The 17,162-nt window shown below is 44.6% G+C and overlaps 1 protein-coding gene across 3 annotated transcripts in view; it reads right to left on the bottom strand.

Annotated features, from left to right (window-relative positions):
• NF2 (NF2, moesin-ezrin-radixin like (MERLIN) tumor suppressor) overlaps positions 1-17,162 on the bottom strand; it is a 73,464-nt gene that overhangs the window by 15,581 nt on the left and 40,721 nt on the right. For all 3 annotated transcript variants that reach the window (XM_037510852.2, XM_037510851.1, XM_054695239.1), the window contains exons 7-13: positions 16,502-16,577; positions 13,538-13,672; positions 9,970-10,044; positions 7,826-7,939; positions 5,205-5,327; positions 4,235-4,452; positions 2,798-2,903 (exon numbers count right to left, since the gene is read on the bottom strand). In XM_037510852.2, coding sequence (XP_037366749.1) covers positions 2,798-2,903; positions 4,235-4,452; positions 5,205-5,327; positions 7,826-7,939; positions 9,970-10,044; positions 13,538-13,672; positions 16,502-16,577 — 847 coding nt within the window. The remainder of the gene's footprint in view (positions 1-2,797; positions 2,904-4,234; positions 4,453-5,204; positions 5,328-7,825; positions 7,940-9,969; positions 10,045-13,537; positions 13,673-16,501; positions 16,578-17,162) is intronic.

The raw sequence follows: 17,162 nt of genomic DNA, 5'->3' as shown, positions 1-17,162 counted from the left end.
CTGCTGGTTCGGCTGGCTTCAGAGGATGTGCCAGAGGAGAAGGCTTGTCAGGCAAGAAGCCTGACATTGGGCAGGGCAGACAACAATTAGTGAGATGCTGAGTGTCTTCAGAGCCAGTGTGGAAAGGCAGGTGGCTGACTGGAAACAGATCACAAAGCCCCCATACCCTGAGGGGCTTAGATTCAGAAGATGGAGCCAGAGTAGGGTTTGAAGCAGAGGGGTGGAGCAATTAGATTTGTTTTGAGGACTTTTTCATACCAGAACAAAGAAAGGGTCATTTAAAATATGGCCCCAACCTACTTCTTCAGTGTCTCCTATCACTTTCCTGCAAAATCATGAATGACATCATTTATCATCCCTTGGACCAGTTTGCTTTTCTATCTCCCTTCCTTTGCTTAAACCATTTCCCTTCCCTATTATTCAATTTCTCTTTCTTTTTCTTTTTTAAAGATTTATTCATTTATGCATAGAAGAACTGGGGCACAGACCAGAGGTGTGGGGGGTAAGAGGATCCACCAGAGACAGAGTGGGGAACAGAACAGGCAGACTGACTGAAACACACTGCTGAAGGGAGCATGGGGTGAGTCAGGAAAGGTCTGCTGCACCATGTGGGTTGCTCCCTGGCCGGGGATTGAACTCATGCTGCAGTGGCTGTGGATAGCTTCATAGGTTGTGTCCTAACCCCTTGCGCCATAAGGGAGGCCCTCCATCTCTCTTTCAAGTCCCCTCTCAAATGCTATGATTTCTCACCGAAGTCTTTCTAGATTCCTCCTGGCCAGATGGCACTCTTTTCCTCTCAGTGTGTGAACACTGTTTCCGATTCTCTAATGGCACTTCTCTAATTCTACCCCCCAAAAAACCTTTTTTGGCTGTGTATTCTTCCTTTTGCTGTTGGCAAGTTTCCTGAGGGCAGGATCTGCCTCTTTTTCATCTTTGGATCCTTTGAGTCAAGGACAGTGTCTGGGAAAGAGCAGAGGCTCAGAACATTCATTTGAGATTACAACAAGACCTCAAGTAGAGAGTCCGCATGGGTATTAAAGGTAGTGCTGAGAGGGGCTTCTGGGGCACTAGAATATTCTGTCTTTTGATCTGAGTGTTGGGTGTATGGTTGTGTTGAGTTTGTGAAAATTGCTCAAACCATAGAATTATAATTCAGGCTCTTTTCTGGATCTATCTTGTACACTTCATAAAAATTTCTGAAGAGTGCCAAGTACTGTACCACTGGCAAGAGTATACAATTGCACAACCTCTGCAGAGAGCATCCAAATTGGAAAATTTGACCCCACAGTCCCATTTATGAGAATTTATTCCACCAATATATCCAAACTTATGTGCAAAGATTTGTGTTCAGGGATGTTTGGTATAGTTTTGTTCACAATTGCAAAAGAAAACAGACCAAATACCCGCTCATAGGGAACTGGTTAGATGAATTACAATCCATTCATTCAATGAAATATGATAAAAAAAATCCTGGATGTTCTCCGGGATTTATTGCTAAGAAAAAATGTCAGGACAATGTGTAGGTTTTTTCTAATGTATGTTTTAAAAACACACACCTCTCAGGTCTGTGGCCCTGATGAACTCTCAGATGACTCAGTCCCAGCTGCCATTTGCCTGCAACTGCCCCAGAGATACTGAGCAAGGACCACAGCCCATCAACCCAGACCACCATGGGAGATAATAAATGGTTGTGCTGAGCTACCTGATTGGTTTGTTACACAGTAATAGAGAACCAGAACAGATGACTGTAGCAAGCTGTTGATGTATTCTCCACCTCAAACCCAGGCCAACATATGCCTCTGTGCCCTTCACACTTCTGTGTTAGTGGCACCTCGTGGGCTTGGCTAGAATACCCTATCATCTTCCCACCTGGTATTTCCTACCTGGCTAGTTTCTACTCCCCCTTGTCTTTCCTGACCCTCCAGGTGGGCTAAGCTCCCCTCTAGCACCTGTGTACCCTGCATACAGACTCCACATCTGCTTGGTATTATATGAAACAGAGCAGGTGTGCAAAATGTTTGCTGAACTGAATGCACAAAGGAAAGGAAAGGAATGGGATTCTTTATTTTTTTGTGACCCCATTTAACTGAAGGCTGCCTCCTTGTCCAAAATTGAGACTGGAAGCTGGTTCTTGCATGGAAGTGGTTCACTCTGAGCATACAAGCTATCCCTGCCCAGACTACAACTCTGGTGTTTGGTATATATTAGCAGTTGAAGGTGACACTCAGCTTGGCAACAAGAGAACAAATTCTCTTAAGGACAGTTTGGGGTTACAGCAGAATAAAAAGTTTTCAGTGCTAGAAAAGCCCTGTTGGGCCTCCCTGGTGGTGCAGGGGTTAAAGACAACACTATCAAGCTGTTGTCAGTCACTGCAGCACAAGTTCAATTCCCCAGCCGGCCAGGGAGCAACCTACATGGTGCAGCAGACCTTTCCTGTCTCGCCCGCTGCTCCCCTCAGCAGTGTATTTCAGTCAGTCTGCCTGTTCTGCTCCCCACTCTGTCTCTGATGGATCCTCTCACCCCCCGCACCTCTGGCCTGTACCCCAGCTCTTGTATGCATAAATAAATGGATCTTTAAAAAAAAGAAAAAGAAAAGGCCCTGTTGCTTGTAATCTGGGAACCAGAATGGTGACTAGTCTAAGGCCAAATGGCAGACCAGGGGTTTGACCCAGCCCCTAACTGGGCTTTCTGCATAACTTCTTCTGCCATTTGTCTGTTTTAATGGAAGGGCTAGAAGGGACAGGAAGGTCATCGTGTCCGGAGAAGCTGCAGGTTGGCAGCCCCCACCCAGGCTCACCGGGTATGTGGGCTTGGTAGTGATTTCCAGGAGCTTTTGCTTGGCTCTTCGCTCTGCTTCACGGGCTTCCTGCAGGTCCTGCTTTAGCTGATCTGCTTCCTTGGCCCTGCAAGGACAGGAGGCGCCATTACCTCCACAGAAGATGACAGGTAGAGGCAAGAGACCCTCTTCCTACTCTACCCTCTTAGGATGGACTTGGGTTAATCCTGAGGATGGCACCAGACCAGGCAAGTAAGGATGATGAGGGGAAATTTACAGGAAACCAGAACATCTAAAGCAAGGATTACATTTCTGGGTATTATCCATTTCCACTGGTAAATCTAAACTGGAAGAGCAGGGAAGCTGGTGGGAAGAAGAGTCCTGCATGAACCTTTGCAATCAGTGGAGGGGGAGGAGACGTGGGGATGGGCTAGAAGCTTTGAGTCACTTCTGAGTGAGACTGTACTGGGCAAAGGAAGAATTTGGATCAAAGCTTTCATGATGAATCACAAAGAAAAGGATGTGAAAGAAGGGATTTTTCACAGCTGCCAATAAAACTACTGCAGGCCAAGGTCTAATGTCTTCAGGCAGGAAGACAAGTACCAAGGGCCTCATGCTTTGGTGCAGGTCTTCACTTTCAGGACACAGGACCGGGGAACCAGGCCCAACACACATCACTCATGAGGTAAGTGACCCACAAGCAGAAAGTGACCTGAGACAGGGTAGGAAACAAGGAACCATATTCCCAGAATTAAATGCAAAAAGTGGAGAGAAAAACTACAGTGACTACCCGTTGGTAGCTAAAAGCCAAATTCAAGTGTCTAAATCAACAGAGCCAAATGCTGTGGGGAATACACCGTGTTGATCTGAAGGCTGTAGAACCAGAAAAATCCAGCACCTACATGCTTTTGAGCAGCACAGTTTACACGACCCCTCAATCTGGTCACGAGCCGGGGCACCCTGGCCCTCCACTCCCTTTTGCCCTGGGAAACTTCACACCAAGGAAGGGTTGCAAGGAAGTGGGTGTTTAGTTTCTATTTTAAAGGTAAATAACTGCTGTCTCCCCACATGCCCCCTAAATAAAAAGCGAAAAGAACCATTTTTTTCTTAATATAAGAAGAGCCTCCTCATATCTCTCAGTTAAAAGCAATGTGTTCCATGGTTTTCCTGCAGATGCATGATCGGAGGGATAGGGCTTATCACAAAGGCACAAGCCTGACTAGAGACACTCACTCTGCAAGAGAACTGTGTTCCTGTGTCCTCTACTAGCTCCAGTCCCCAGATTGGATTATGTGCCAGACCCCACCAACCCCAAGCAACCAAGGAAGAAATTTCCTTGCTCTCCTTCCCGCCCCCCAAGAAGATGAGAAGTAGCTTGAAGACTGCTGCGGTCAAGTTCTGCCCCAGGGATGCAGCACCAGTGCCAAGGGTGCCTCTGCCCCCGACCCAAGCTCTGACCTCCTCTCTGATTCCTCAGCCATCTTCAGTGCCAGCACCTCGGCTTCCAGCACCTTCTGCTCCATCAGGCGCTTCTCTTCCTCTGTCCGAATGGCTGTGGCCTTGATGCGCTGCATTTCCTGTTCGGCCTCTGCAGCCTTCTGAGCCAGAAGTTTTGCCTCCTCCTCAGTGATTTGGGCCTTTTCTGCCAAGAGGTCAGCCGTTTCTTCAGACCTCATCTGGGGAGAAAAACACTGTCAGCTGGAATGTGGTGGTGGTGGTGGGGCATTCCTGATAGCTGGTGTCAGACACTCAGGTCAGCAAGAACCAGAATCTCAGGCTCCTCAGGGCACTGCCCACTGAGAGTTCCCTCGGTGACACTGGCAACAGATGTCAAGTCACACGACTCGGTTTTTCAGAAGAGCCCCTCAGTTTTCATCTGTGAGGACCAACAAGAGTAAGTCCCTTCCTAGAGCACTTGTTTGAGCTAAGGCTTATGCTTTATGAGGGAGAAAAACTCAGTTCTTCCCCTTTAAATCAGGGCTCAAAACCAGACACATTTGCCCCACCCCCACCCCCGGGGCCTTGTAACAGTGTCTGGAGACATTTTTGATTGTCAGAATCGAGGGGTGACCAAGTGCTGCTGGCATCCAGAGTGTAGAGGCCAGGGACACTGCTAAATGCTGAACCCCCTTCAATGCAGGAGAGGGCCCCCACCACAAAGAAGGATCTGGCTCCCCTGTCAGTAGCACTGAGGCTGAGAAGCCCTACTTTAAAGGCAGCCCACAGTGAAAATGAAGCTCTGCTGCGCATGAACTTGGCCTAATTCTACTTCTGTCCATGCAGGTGGGAACAAAAGGGACTTTTTTTTTTGATTTGGAATAAAGTGTCAAAGTGAATGTCACTAATCTGTGGTCCTCGAGAGGCCTAACTCCAGAAACCAAGAGTCCTGTGGAGCCTCCTGGTACACGACCCCTCAGATGTGAATCACCAGTGCTTCATTGGCCATCGTTGCTTCTTCTTTCATCTGCAGCAGCCTCCTCTCCAACTCATCCCTGGTGCGTTCAGCCTCCTCCCTCATCTGCTTCTCTCGAGCGAGGCGCTGCCGCTCCATCTGTGAGGGAGCAAGAGCCGTCAGAGTCGGGGCTCAGACCTGTGGTGCCACCGGGTCCAGGAAAGCCCAGTGTCCCAGTCTCCCCTTTGGGGGACCCCTTTCTTCCCTCTGCTCTAGGTAGCCAGTGTCATTCTCGTTGCTCACCACCCTCTGTCTTTCCAAATTAGCCGTGCAGTTGAAAACTATGTCCTTAGAAGAAACAGCAACCAACTAACAAGCAAAAACCAAACCCAGTCTCTACCTGGACACTGCAGGCTGAAACAGCCAATATTGCTTTTTGCTGAGAGAGCTCATGTGGCTCTGCCCTGCGGCTCCCAGGACACAATGGAGTTTCCTTCTTCCTGAGATGGAGCCCCAGAAACAGCCAGCTTTCTCATCTGGTTGGATGAGCCACCTTGTTGATTCTAATCCACTCAGACCCTCATTTCATCAACAATAGCTCCACTCTTGCCTCTGACCCACGGAGAAGATGGAAGCGCTCTGCGTGATGCATCAATAGTTCCTACATTGTATTTCACAGGGGGGAAGCTGCAGCAGCCACAGCACAGATTCTCACTGTCTCACAAGGAGGCAACTACCCGAGCCAGGACTGTGACAGGAGGGAGCCAGGCAGGGAACACATCCCCCCATCCTTAAGGCATCAGTACAAAGCCACCGCCACCTCCCTTGCCTTCTGGATCACTGTATTAATTGGGCCACATGCTGAGCTTAATAAGGGGAACAAGCACAGGACAAGTGCTCTTCTCTGTGATCCTAGGGTACCAACCGAGTTCCAAAAGCAGAAGCCAGAGATGACCACTGCACTATTTTCTTTCTTAAATAATTAATGCACATTTACTTACTTACTTACTTATTGCTTCAGCCTTTTCCTAAACTCAAGATTTCTAAGATTTCTAAGCAGATTAAAAATGCATTGGGACTTAAAGGAGTAATGCAAAGTAAGCAACAAAATATTATAACTTCTCCAATTTTTCCCTTGCAGATAAATGTAAAGGTTGGCCAATTTGTTCCCTAATTTTTATTAGGTGGATGGCCATATCTCCATCAGCCTCCACTTGAGAGAAGCCGACACAATCCCCTCTGGTTTCCAGCTTTGCTTTTCCCAGGACCTCAGTGCCCCCTCACGCCCCTTCCACTCCCTGGCCCATAAGGGTCTCCTATTGGCAAAGCAATTTAAGATGACAAAGAATTTCCAGTGTCCTTTGATCTGAGGCAGAGAAGAGGTATCAGTAGCTCCATCTGACAGATGAGAAAACTGAGGTCTAGAAGGTAAGTCATTCACTAACATCACGAACTGTTTCACACCAAGTTAGTGCCTGTGCTGCCTCCCATGGAGTCCCCTGACCTGCAGTCACCAGATATAGAGGACCTGCCTCTGCTGATCTATAGGCGGCACAAGTTTGGGGTCCATTCGTGCTATTCTCTGCCTACATGCTTCTGTTTTTCAAATCTTGCTTCTAAGCTTTGTTCTGCTGAAAAAGTGGTCAGAGAGAGCTCTTCTTAAAGTTGCCCGCAAGATACTGTACTGGCTCAGGAGCATTTCGTCATCCAAAAAAACCCATTCTACCACCCCAAACATCCCAAAGAGTACAATATGGATTGCTGTCCCAGAAAGCAGAGCTGGATAGCTGAAGCACACTGGAGCAAACGGATTACTTCATTCTAAATCTCAAGGGTGGGAGCCGGTCTTGCCAGAGTACCCAAATCAGAGAGCTGCGCACAGACTAATTATTACACCTCTGAGCCTGCCAGTCCTAAGGGCAGTGACTGCAGCTGCTGCTACTCTAAGAGTTGGTCCAAAACCACAATTGATATTCTCAGCAGCAAAGCTCAGATTAGTTGTGTGGATTTCGGTGAGTCGAAAGGTTTATGAGTAGAAAACAATGATGCAGATTGTCCAGTCTGCTGATACACACCAACACCTCCCGCTGCGGGCGATATGCTGCCTGGGCTGACCTGCAGTGGGGAAGTGCGGCCAGAGTCTAATTAGCATTCCAGCAGCAAGCGCTGAAATGCCGCCATGCATTCTATCACCATCTAATTAGAAAAGGAGAAGGCCAGGCAAAGGAGACGGGCAGGCAAAAAGAAGCTAGCTAGTTAGATGGAAGGATGTAAGGATGGATGGATGGATGGAAGGATGGAAGGATGGATGGATGGATGGACTGGAGGGAGAGAGAGAAAGAGGGAGGGAGAGAAGATGGATGCAAGCTTGGCTATCTCTTCCCAAACCAGCATTAATCATATTTCACTTATTTCATTAAGTGGAGAAATAACTAGAGACATTTCTTTTTTAAATGCTATTAGAGTTTATTCCTCATCTCCAGAGTTGACAACCCACTAGCTGGGCATCAGCCAATAAGGCCCCGACAGGGATCAAACAGGAGCAGATGTGTCCATGTCAAGATGACTCTTGTCTGTCCATGACCATTCTTTACCTCCCCTTACAGGCGACGACCACCCAGTGACAGTAACAGCAAGTCAAACATGGTCTTGCTCACCTGTTTTCGAGCCTTCTCCTCCCTGGCCTGGGCTTTCATCTGCTGAACTTCCAAAGAATCAGCCTTCCTTCTCCTCATAAAAAGATCATGGTTTCCAATACATAGCTGGAGAATCTGTGGCCATGGAAGCAAAAGAGTTAAACTCACAAATTCACCACCTACCAACTGTGCTGCAGCATCTTGATCTGGGGGCTCTTGCAGGCAGCAGGAGGAAACTTGAATAGGAGAGCATGGGGTGAAATACCAAAACTCTACCACTGGCCTCAAGTGCTCAGCTCTGGAGATAGGCCAAGTCTCTGTGCCTCAGATAAGCCAAGCATCAAAAGTCACAAGTGAAGAAAGAAAGGACAGTAGCATGCCTTCTGGATGTACTGCAGTTTCCTAAGTTGAGAGGTGGCTTTGCAGTTCAGGGAGGAAAATTCATTCAATAGGGTGGGTCAAGACAATAGGTTATTCACATGGAAAAAATAAGTTGGATCCCTCCCTTTCACTACACGCAAAAATTAACCTCAGAAGGATTAAAGATTTAAATGCGAAGATCAAGCCCTTGAACTTTTAGAAGAGAATACAGAATGTCTTTATGATTAAAGGATAAGGAAGAATGTGAAGTAAGACACAAAAAGCACAAATGATTAAGGAAGAGATGTATATATTTGTCTACATTAAAATTAAAAAAAAATTGTCTCATGCACTCTGTTGGGTTTGTAAATTACTTCACCTTTTTTTGGGGGGTGGGGAGAAACAACATGGCATACTCTTGAATTTGGACACACACTACAGTCCTGCACTGTACTGTTGTGTATAGACTTTACACTAGAGAAATGGTTGCCCATGAGCACAGGGAGGCAGACATGAGAATGATTGCTCATAATAGCCCTATTAAAATGGTACAGGAGTGTAATGCACTTAATTGTCCATTAATGGAATGAATAAATATCATAATGGAATACTACACAGTAGCAAAAATGAAGGGATTCTGTCTAAGTATTAACATAGAAAAATCTCAAAAATTGTGTAAATAAAGCAACAGAAGAATAGAGTTGACAGCATTTATATACATTTCAAAAAACATGTAAAATTTAATAGTATATTTGTTTTGCTATATATGGAATAAAGTTCTGATGACAAGCAAGGGGTAATGAATGCACAGCTCAGAACATGAACACCCTCAGTGGGGTGTGGCGGGTAACACAGGGATTCAACAGTATTGGGAAGCTGCTTGTCTTTAAAGCTGGTATGTAGCCATTTGGTTTTGTCTTTCTTTATACCATATATGTGTATGAAGTACTTTTATGTGTATGAAGCAGTGCAATAAAAATAATTTCATTAACAAAACTCTTTATCACCAAATTTAGGTTGGATTCTTTAGGGCAAGCTGAAGAGTCTTTCAAAGATTATCAGAAAAGTGTGTACCAAGTAAGTCATCATTCTAACTTCACAAGATGTCATCCTGATACTCTTGCAAAAAGCGCATTCAATTTCTCAGAAAAATTAGTTATCATTGGGCCTCCCTGGTGGCACAAGGGGTTAAGACACAACCTACGAAGCTATCTGCAACCTCTGTAGCAGGAGTTTGATCCCCAGCCAGCCAGGGAGCTACCCACATGGTATAGCAGACCTCTGACTCACCCACTGCTCCCCTCAGCAGTGTACTCTGTCTCTGGTGAATCCTCTCACCCGCCCACACCTCTGGCCTGTACCCCAGCTCTTGTTTGCATAAATAAATCTTTTTTTAAAAAAAAAACTAGTTAGGGCCTCCCCGGTGGCGCAGCAGTTGAGCGCTGGGTTGCGAAGCTGCGCGCGGCCTCTGCGGCGCCGGTTCGATCCCCGGCTGCTCCCCGGCCACCAGAGGAGGGTCCCACATGGCGCGCAGACCTCTCCTGCCGCCCGCTGCTCCCCTCAGCAGTGTACTTCGGTCCTTCTGCCTGCTCTGCTCCCCGCTCTGGCTCTGGTGAATTCTCTCGCCCTCCCGCGCTTCTGACTGTACCCAGTGCATGTATAAACAAAACAAACAAACAAACCAGCAAACAAATAAATAAAGCATGCCTCTATAAAAAATAAAAAAAAAAAAAAAATAAAAAAAAAAAAAAAAAAAAAAAAAAAAAAACTAGTTATCATTAATAAAAAACAGGATCTCAACTTACCAGCTTATTAACCCGAAGCTTTGAGGAGTTAAATTTGAAGACATCAATTTTCTTATCCAGTGGTTTAATAGTAAACTGAAAGAAGGAAGCAGAAAACAGTGTCAGTCTTACAGCCGAGGATGTGACCATCAATTGCAAAATTCCCAAAAAAGGAGCTTCCACACTGGCAAATACACAGCAAGAGGATATGCTTTGTCCTAGCTCCTGGTGCCCAGGCACTCGACCATCTGAGGGTACCAGGCTAGGGCTGTGGAAGTGCAGGGTCCTGAAAGGGGGCTTCTTGATACCATCTTAGCCTGGGAAACTGAGGTAAGAATACAACCTTGAGGCTAACACTGGAAAGCCCACTGCAGACTAAGACATGGCCCTGCCTAGAGGAAGCTCACCTTACTAGAATTAGGCAACCAGAAGTCACTTAAGAACTTGCTTCAGGGGTCTCCCTGGTGGCCTAGGGGTTAAGTCTCAGTGTTACCATCTGGACAGCCTGCATTTGATCCTCTACCAGGGAGGTGACCCACATATGGCGCAGCAGACCTCTCCTGTCTCGCCCGCTGCTCCTCTCAGCAGTGTATTTCAGTAGATCTGCCTGTACTACCCCCCACTCTGTCTCTGGTGAATCCTCTCACCCCCCCACACCTCTGGCCTACACCCCAGTTCTTATATGCATAAATAAATAAAATAAATCTTAAAAAAAAAAAAAGGGAATTGCTTCAAATGTAAGTCTTCACTGGGTGGCACAAATCACAAATTCTGGAAGTTCAGAGTCAATCTACTATAAGTCAGAAGAGACTTAAGCTTGTCTTTAACAAAGAATATGACAGATAAGCTATAAGGCTGGATGGACAGGGCACACAACAGAAATAAGGCAGAGATGGGAAATGAGCACCATATATGAGGATGCCTGACAATGTTAATTCCTTCATGACTGTGATGACACATGGCTTAGGTGTGGGAGGGAGGCAGGCGTGGGCTGGGTGTGTCCATGGCCGGAGGGTGAGCAGGAGGTAGACAGAGATTTACATGTGATGAGACAACATACAGAGAGCCACAACAAGTTTTTGAAGATGGGGGTTATTTGATGAAGTTATTAATAGGAGAATGGACTACAGCCCAAGAAGAAACAAAGTTCTTAAAATCAAAGGGAGAGAAAGATGAATGATTGTGATAGAGTGATAGTTTAGTAGGAAAACCCAGAGCCAGACAGAGAAGCATTTTATATGGCCACTGCTTTTTCTCAACCATTTCTGATGAGACCGGACAGATCCTAGCTTTCAAAGATGCACTTGAAAATATGGATATCCATTCCCAAGACTAACCTGTCAAGCTGATAAACATGTTTGAGAAAATGAATTCTTGGTATTTTTTTCACATGTTATATTGTCCAACAAGGGTTAGCACACTGAGGACAGAAAATCATCTTTTGTTTAGCTTTCTGGTCAAGTTAACTTAGAAGAAGCATTCGTCTTGTATAGGCTTTTATTTGTGAATTTTATGAAATTATTTTTGGCCTTGCTGTCAAACCCTGGAGCTGTCAGTGGGAAACCACAAGTAGTAGGGTAACCACAGGCTCTGCACCATGCCAGGATGCACACAAAGAATCAATGGATCACTTAAAATAAACCAACATTTTTGTTTTGACAGCACGGCTGTCATGCATAACTACCAAGACTACTTCCTATTATATCAAGTCAGCTTGGGGTCCTCTTCCTGAGTGAGTTATTGACATGATGGGACATGATGGTGTCCTGCCCCTGGAGAGGGTATATTAGACTTTATTGTTTCAGGCCATACTAGGGGAGACTTTAATTCTTGGGTTCTGTGAAGAACGAGTGTTTTGGGAGTCTTTAAGCACACAAATGTGTGGGTGTGCAGTAAACAGACTTTATGAAATTAGAGGTGAAAAACGACCATCCCATGGCACACCTACTGCTTTAAGTCATGCGGAGTTTTCAATTTAAGTACTTTAAAAAAGAAATACCTAAATGCTTTTCTCCGGAGCTACCTATTTAAAAATTTTAAAGTCAGAATGTTTTAAATTAAGAAGCTCAATTTATCTCCTCAAGCATGGTTGAGTATTTTCAACCACTGAAACCAGAAACCAGGGGTCTGGTATTCCTCTCCTTGAGTTGCTACAAAGGAAGAGAAAACATGAAACGTGCTTTGGGTGGATAACAACATAAGCCATCACTGTTCACCACTCCATGCTTGGCACCCTGGCTATACAGGCATTGCACACACTGAGCAGTATCCAGGCCTGCTCTCTTGGGTCTGGGGTCCCAGCGCTCTCTGGCATCCTCTGCCTCTCCCAGAAAAGCAGGAGATGTGGCACCAGGAAACCTGGAGCTCAGCCCCTGTTATTCCACTCACCAAACCCAGGTCACTTGACCCCTCTGCATTTCCACTTCCTAATATAATACAGAAATAACCAAAACACAGCCCTGCCCTTATCACAGTGTTCTTGGGAAGACAGAATCAGGGAGTCAGGATTAAAGTGCTTATAAGCAGAAAAACAGTATATCATCACCTTCATGACTATACTCTTTCAAAGCAGTTATATAGTACAGTGGTCAAATCACAAATCAACTCTAACTTCCTTGAGGGTTGATACTAGATTTTCTTCATTTTTGTTTCTCACATGAAATCCTGCATGTAGCAAATGATCAATAATTCCTTTAAAATTAACAAAGGAAAGTCACTATTATGCATAGAAATATTTTAACTCTAATTTAGTGTATTCATCTAGGTTATTCAAACAATTTTTCTCAGATTTTTGTAAGGTTAGCCTGATATCGTTATCTATATATATATCTCTTATATATCTTATATATATTGCTAAAATACGCACACATATGTATGAATACATATATATATATATATATATATATATATATATATATATATCCCATAATCCCCAGCACATATACCAACCACTGGACAGAGAGAGGGTTTAATATATCACACTTAAAATACAAAGAAAATCTCTCATCAGAAATAAAAAGCCAGGCAGGGCCTCCCCGGTGGCACAGTGGTTGAGTGCTGGGTTGCGAAGCTGCCTGCAGCTTCTGCAGCGCCAGTTCAATCCTCAGCCACTGGGTGAGGGTCCCACATGGCGCGCAGACCTCTCCTGCCGCCCGCTGCTCCCCTCAGCAGTGTACTTCGGTCCTTCTGCCTGCTCTGCTCTCCGCTCTGACTCTGGCGAATTCTCTCAACCTCCCGCATTTCTGACTGTACCCAGTGCTTGTATAAATAAATAAATAAATCTTAAAAAAAGAAAGAAAGAAAGAAAAAGCCAAGAAATAAGAAATATTATTTTCTGGTTTGCTTACTATTCTTTGGGGTTTTTGTTCTGACAAATTGAGGTTCCCAGGTTCTTGTTAGTCAGTAGAGGGTTATTGGAAAAAAGGATGCCAATACTGTTCTTTAAATACTGTAAAAATCAACAACCAAATACCCAAAGCTTAGGAACTAAAGGATTTTAAACAAGGAAAGGTCAATTGGGGATGCTCCAGTAAAGAGCAAAGTTGGGGACAGGCCAGTTTGGTACATCTGTAGTATATACATGTCCTACCTCTTTGTCACTGTACGAGATGTTTCGGATTTCATTCCACGGGAAGGAGATCTTGGGGGTCAGTCTGTTCTCAGGATCATAGATGTGAAGCCCCAGAGCATCCACTCCAAGGAGAAGCTCTGTGCCCTTTTTATTCTGTAAATTTGATAAAGAATAGTCACTGTCAGCTCCTGCTGAGGACTCAAGATTTTATTCAACTTCCCAAAGAATCTAGCACACACTGTTACATATGACAAGCTTCAACAGGTCCCAACAGAGGTCAGAGCTTTCTTATAACCCAGGGGGCCTCCAGTTTCCTGAACTGGGGTAGGCAGAGGCAAAATTATGATTCATGTGGCCCAAAGAGGGATTACTGGGAGCTTCTGTCTACTTCTGGCTAAAGTAGTAATCCAAGTGTTATTACCTTTAATTAAACGAGGTAATCACAGATGTAGAATAAAATCCCTTGGGATAAAACATCTCTTAAGTTAAAAGAAAAGTTGTTGGACAACCAGAAAGAAAATTCTAAGTGAGTTTGAAAATTTTTATAACTGAATGTTGGGGAAAAAATCTATCAAAATGAATTGCTGCGGGGGCCTCCCTGGTGGCGCACGGGGTTAAGATGCAGCACTATGAAGCTATCACAGCCACTGCAGCATGAGTTTGATCCCAGGCCAGGGAGCTGACACACATGGCGGAGCAGACCTCTTCTGTCTCACCCGCTGCTCCCCTCAGCATTGTATTTCAGTAGATCTGCCTGCTCTGCTCCCCACTCTGTCTCTGGTGAATCCTCTCACCTTTCCGCATCTCTGAGCTGCATCCCAGCTCTTGTATGTATAAATAAATAAATCTTTAAAAAAAATGAATTGCAAATTATATATACCTCAATGAAGTTATTTAGAAGTGTCGTTGGTTATTTGTATGCTACACCTCAGACAGTGGTCCTGGTGAGCAGTTAGAGCAATCAGAGGGCTAGCACCATAGATACCAGGCCACTGACCCAGCTGTGGACCCAAGTTTATGCTGCAGGCTGCCCTGCCAGCACTATGGTTGGTCCTTATGTGGCACTGGAAGAAGCTACCTGTACAAGGATCTACAGCGCCTGAACTCTTGTTGACAACAAGGAAACTGCACCAAGACTCAAGGGCAGGAAAACAGATCGGCAAACTGAGAAAGGGCTTGGATGGTGATGAGAAGCACCAATCTAACAGCAGGTGTCAGATGGAGAAGTGAGTCCTCCAAAATAAATCTTTTTACTCCTCCTAATACCTCGAAGTCAGGTACAATCACCAAACCATGAGAGATTCCTTTGCTCATCTGCAAACTCTTAAAACTACTGTGCTAACACAAGTGAAGCTTTGTAATTTTAAAATCTACAGTACAAAACAAGAGATTCCATTATGTTTCTGACTAGTTTAAATTAAAACAAACAAAAAAGGATTCTACCTTCTGCCTCCTGTAATTATGACTTCAAGTCTTCTGGAGATTAAACAGAGATGGGACTCAAGCAATCTCCTTGAAATTGTTTTAAGAACTAATCTTCCTTAGTTGATAGTGAAATTTCAGGAACTTTAATATAAAAGACACTAAACTATCCATTAGCTTTGTCACAATGTAACACTGTGCAATGTAAAAAGATAAACATAAAAATTGTATATGTTAGTCTAAGTGCTGCAGAATTATTCCCTGGTGGTGGCATATATATGATGAGGTAAGAGGAGGTGTGTTCACAAAACTACAGAAATAGAGTAAGTTCGTTTGATCTTAAATAAGAAACCAAAACCAATTAGCAAATATACATTAATAACACTTCAGAAAATAACCTTCAGTATTATTATGGAAAAAATTTTAGGCATTTATTTACTATATGAAATAATTCCTTGGTGTGCCTTATTTTTTGTGAAATGATCCATTAAAAATCTACTTTTAGAAAATAAATTAGTAGAAAGCGATCTTAGAATATTTAAAATGTGTCTCAATTTACCCAAATTTAATAAAAAATGTATAAGAGGGCCTCCCCGGTAGCGCAGCGGGTTGAACACTGCGCTGCGAAGCTGTCCGCAGCCTCTGCAGTGCAGGTTTGATTCCCGGCCAGCCAGGGGGAAACCCACATGGCGCAGCAGACCTCTCCTGCCTCGCCCGCTGCTCCCTTGAGCAGTGTCTTACGTCTGTCTGCCTGTTCTACTCCCTGCTCTGTCTCTGGTGGGTTCTCTCACCCTCCCGCGCCTCTGACTGCACCCCAGTTCTCATATAAATAAATAAATAAATCTTTTAAAAAATGTATAAGAGCCTCAAAAAGGAGAGCAAATCAGTACAATAAAGGTGGGCCACAGTAGATGGGTGTTTGAATGTCCACACTTGAGCAGTTTGGAACCAGCAATGACATACTTTAGAAAATCCCATGAATTCCTTTGGAAATAACTGTCTGCCTGCTGCATCCAGCTGCAGACCCAGGGAAAAAAGATACTGAGCCGGGGATGAGAACAAATGCTTCTCTGGAGTGGAAGCAGTGGGTTCCCAGAGGACAGTGGACTATTTATTAATGGTCTGAATAGAAAACCAATTAGCCTGCTAGTGAGAACAAAAGTCCCCACCCAAACAAGTCAGAAATCTCTAAGAGCAGCTTTACTCTCCTGTGCCCTGGGGGAAGAATGTCTTTGCAGGTACTCCCCATGGGCCAGTTCTCAAAGAGCCACAAATAACCAAGTATTACTCTTGGAGCATTCAAACAAGTTTCTGCTGAGCACAGGACCAGGCCCAAATCCCTCTCCCTGAGGCTCAAATGACACTTAATTACCTAGGATCTAATTGAAGTCCAAAATAGAAAATTAGACTGTAAGACCTCTCTCCCCTTCCTCTTTCCTCTTTACCACTGAACCATTAAAAAGTTTACTACCCTGGAAGGAGGAAGTAACCCATTTTATCAGTCTGCCCCTGTTTCAGTCTCTGCTTCTATCCAGGGAACTCAGAGAGACATCAACGCACCCTGATGGCAAAGTAGTTCACACCATACATCTCCAGGTCCTGAGCTATCTTCAAATATTCCATTTCAGCTTCGTCCCTGTATGAAGAATGAAAGGCATTGTCACTGGAGCTAAGTAAGAAAGCTGGAGGGCAGGTGCATGTGAATCTGCCAGAAGACGCAAGCCAGAGCAGAAACCGGCAAAGACCTTCCCAGTCCCTCTCGGCTGAAGACATCGAGGTCAAGCAGAATTTCCCATCCCCATAAAAACAAGAGGACAGATTCATTACAGTGTCTTTTGGTTTCAATTTCACGCTTTGCTCTTGGTAAATAGTGACACCCATCACAAGTAATTCAAGAAAAGCACGTGCTGTGTATGTTCTCTCTTCAAATGGATTTGGATGTTCAAATTTTATTTAAGTTGTTGCTTTAATCTAACGTGTACTTTCTTCACCTAGAAAGTTCTGACAATGAAACAACTCTCTGCAGGTTACCTGACAGCTACCTTCCAGATTTTATTTCTTTGGTCATGTTGGAGGTTAGGGCAAGAACTATCTGGGCTGTCAAATCCAAGCCTGGTCACCTATTTCTGAGTCAAATGTATAGGAAGTTCTTAAAGCAGCAGTGACTTGCAAAAAACCTCCCAAACAGGCATAGTATGAAAATTTTGTAATTCAAGTCTCC

The sequence above is a fragment of the Talpa occidentalis genome, unplaced genomic scaffold (genome assembly GCF_014898055.3).
Source record: "Talpa occidentalis isolate TD23 unplaced genomic scaffold, MPIMG_talOcc4v2.1 talOcc4.14, whole genome shotgun sequence".
NCBI lineage: Eukaryota > Metazoa > Chordata > Mammalia > Eulipotyphla > Talpidae > Talpa > Talpa occidentalis.
The sequence above is the reverse complement of the archived record's forward strand: the minus strand, read 5'-3'. Positions and strand labels throughout refer to the sequence as shown.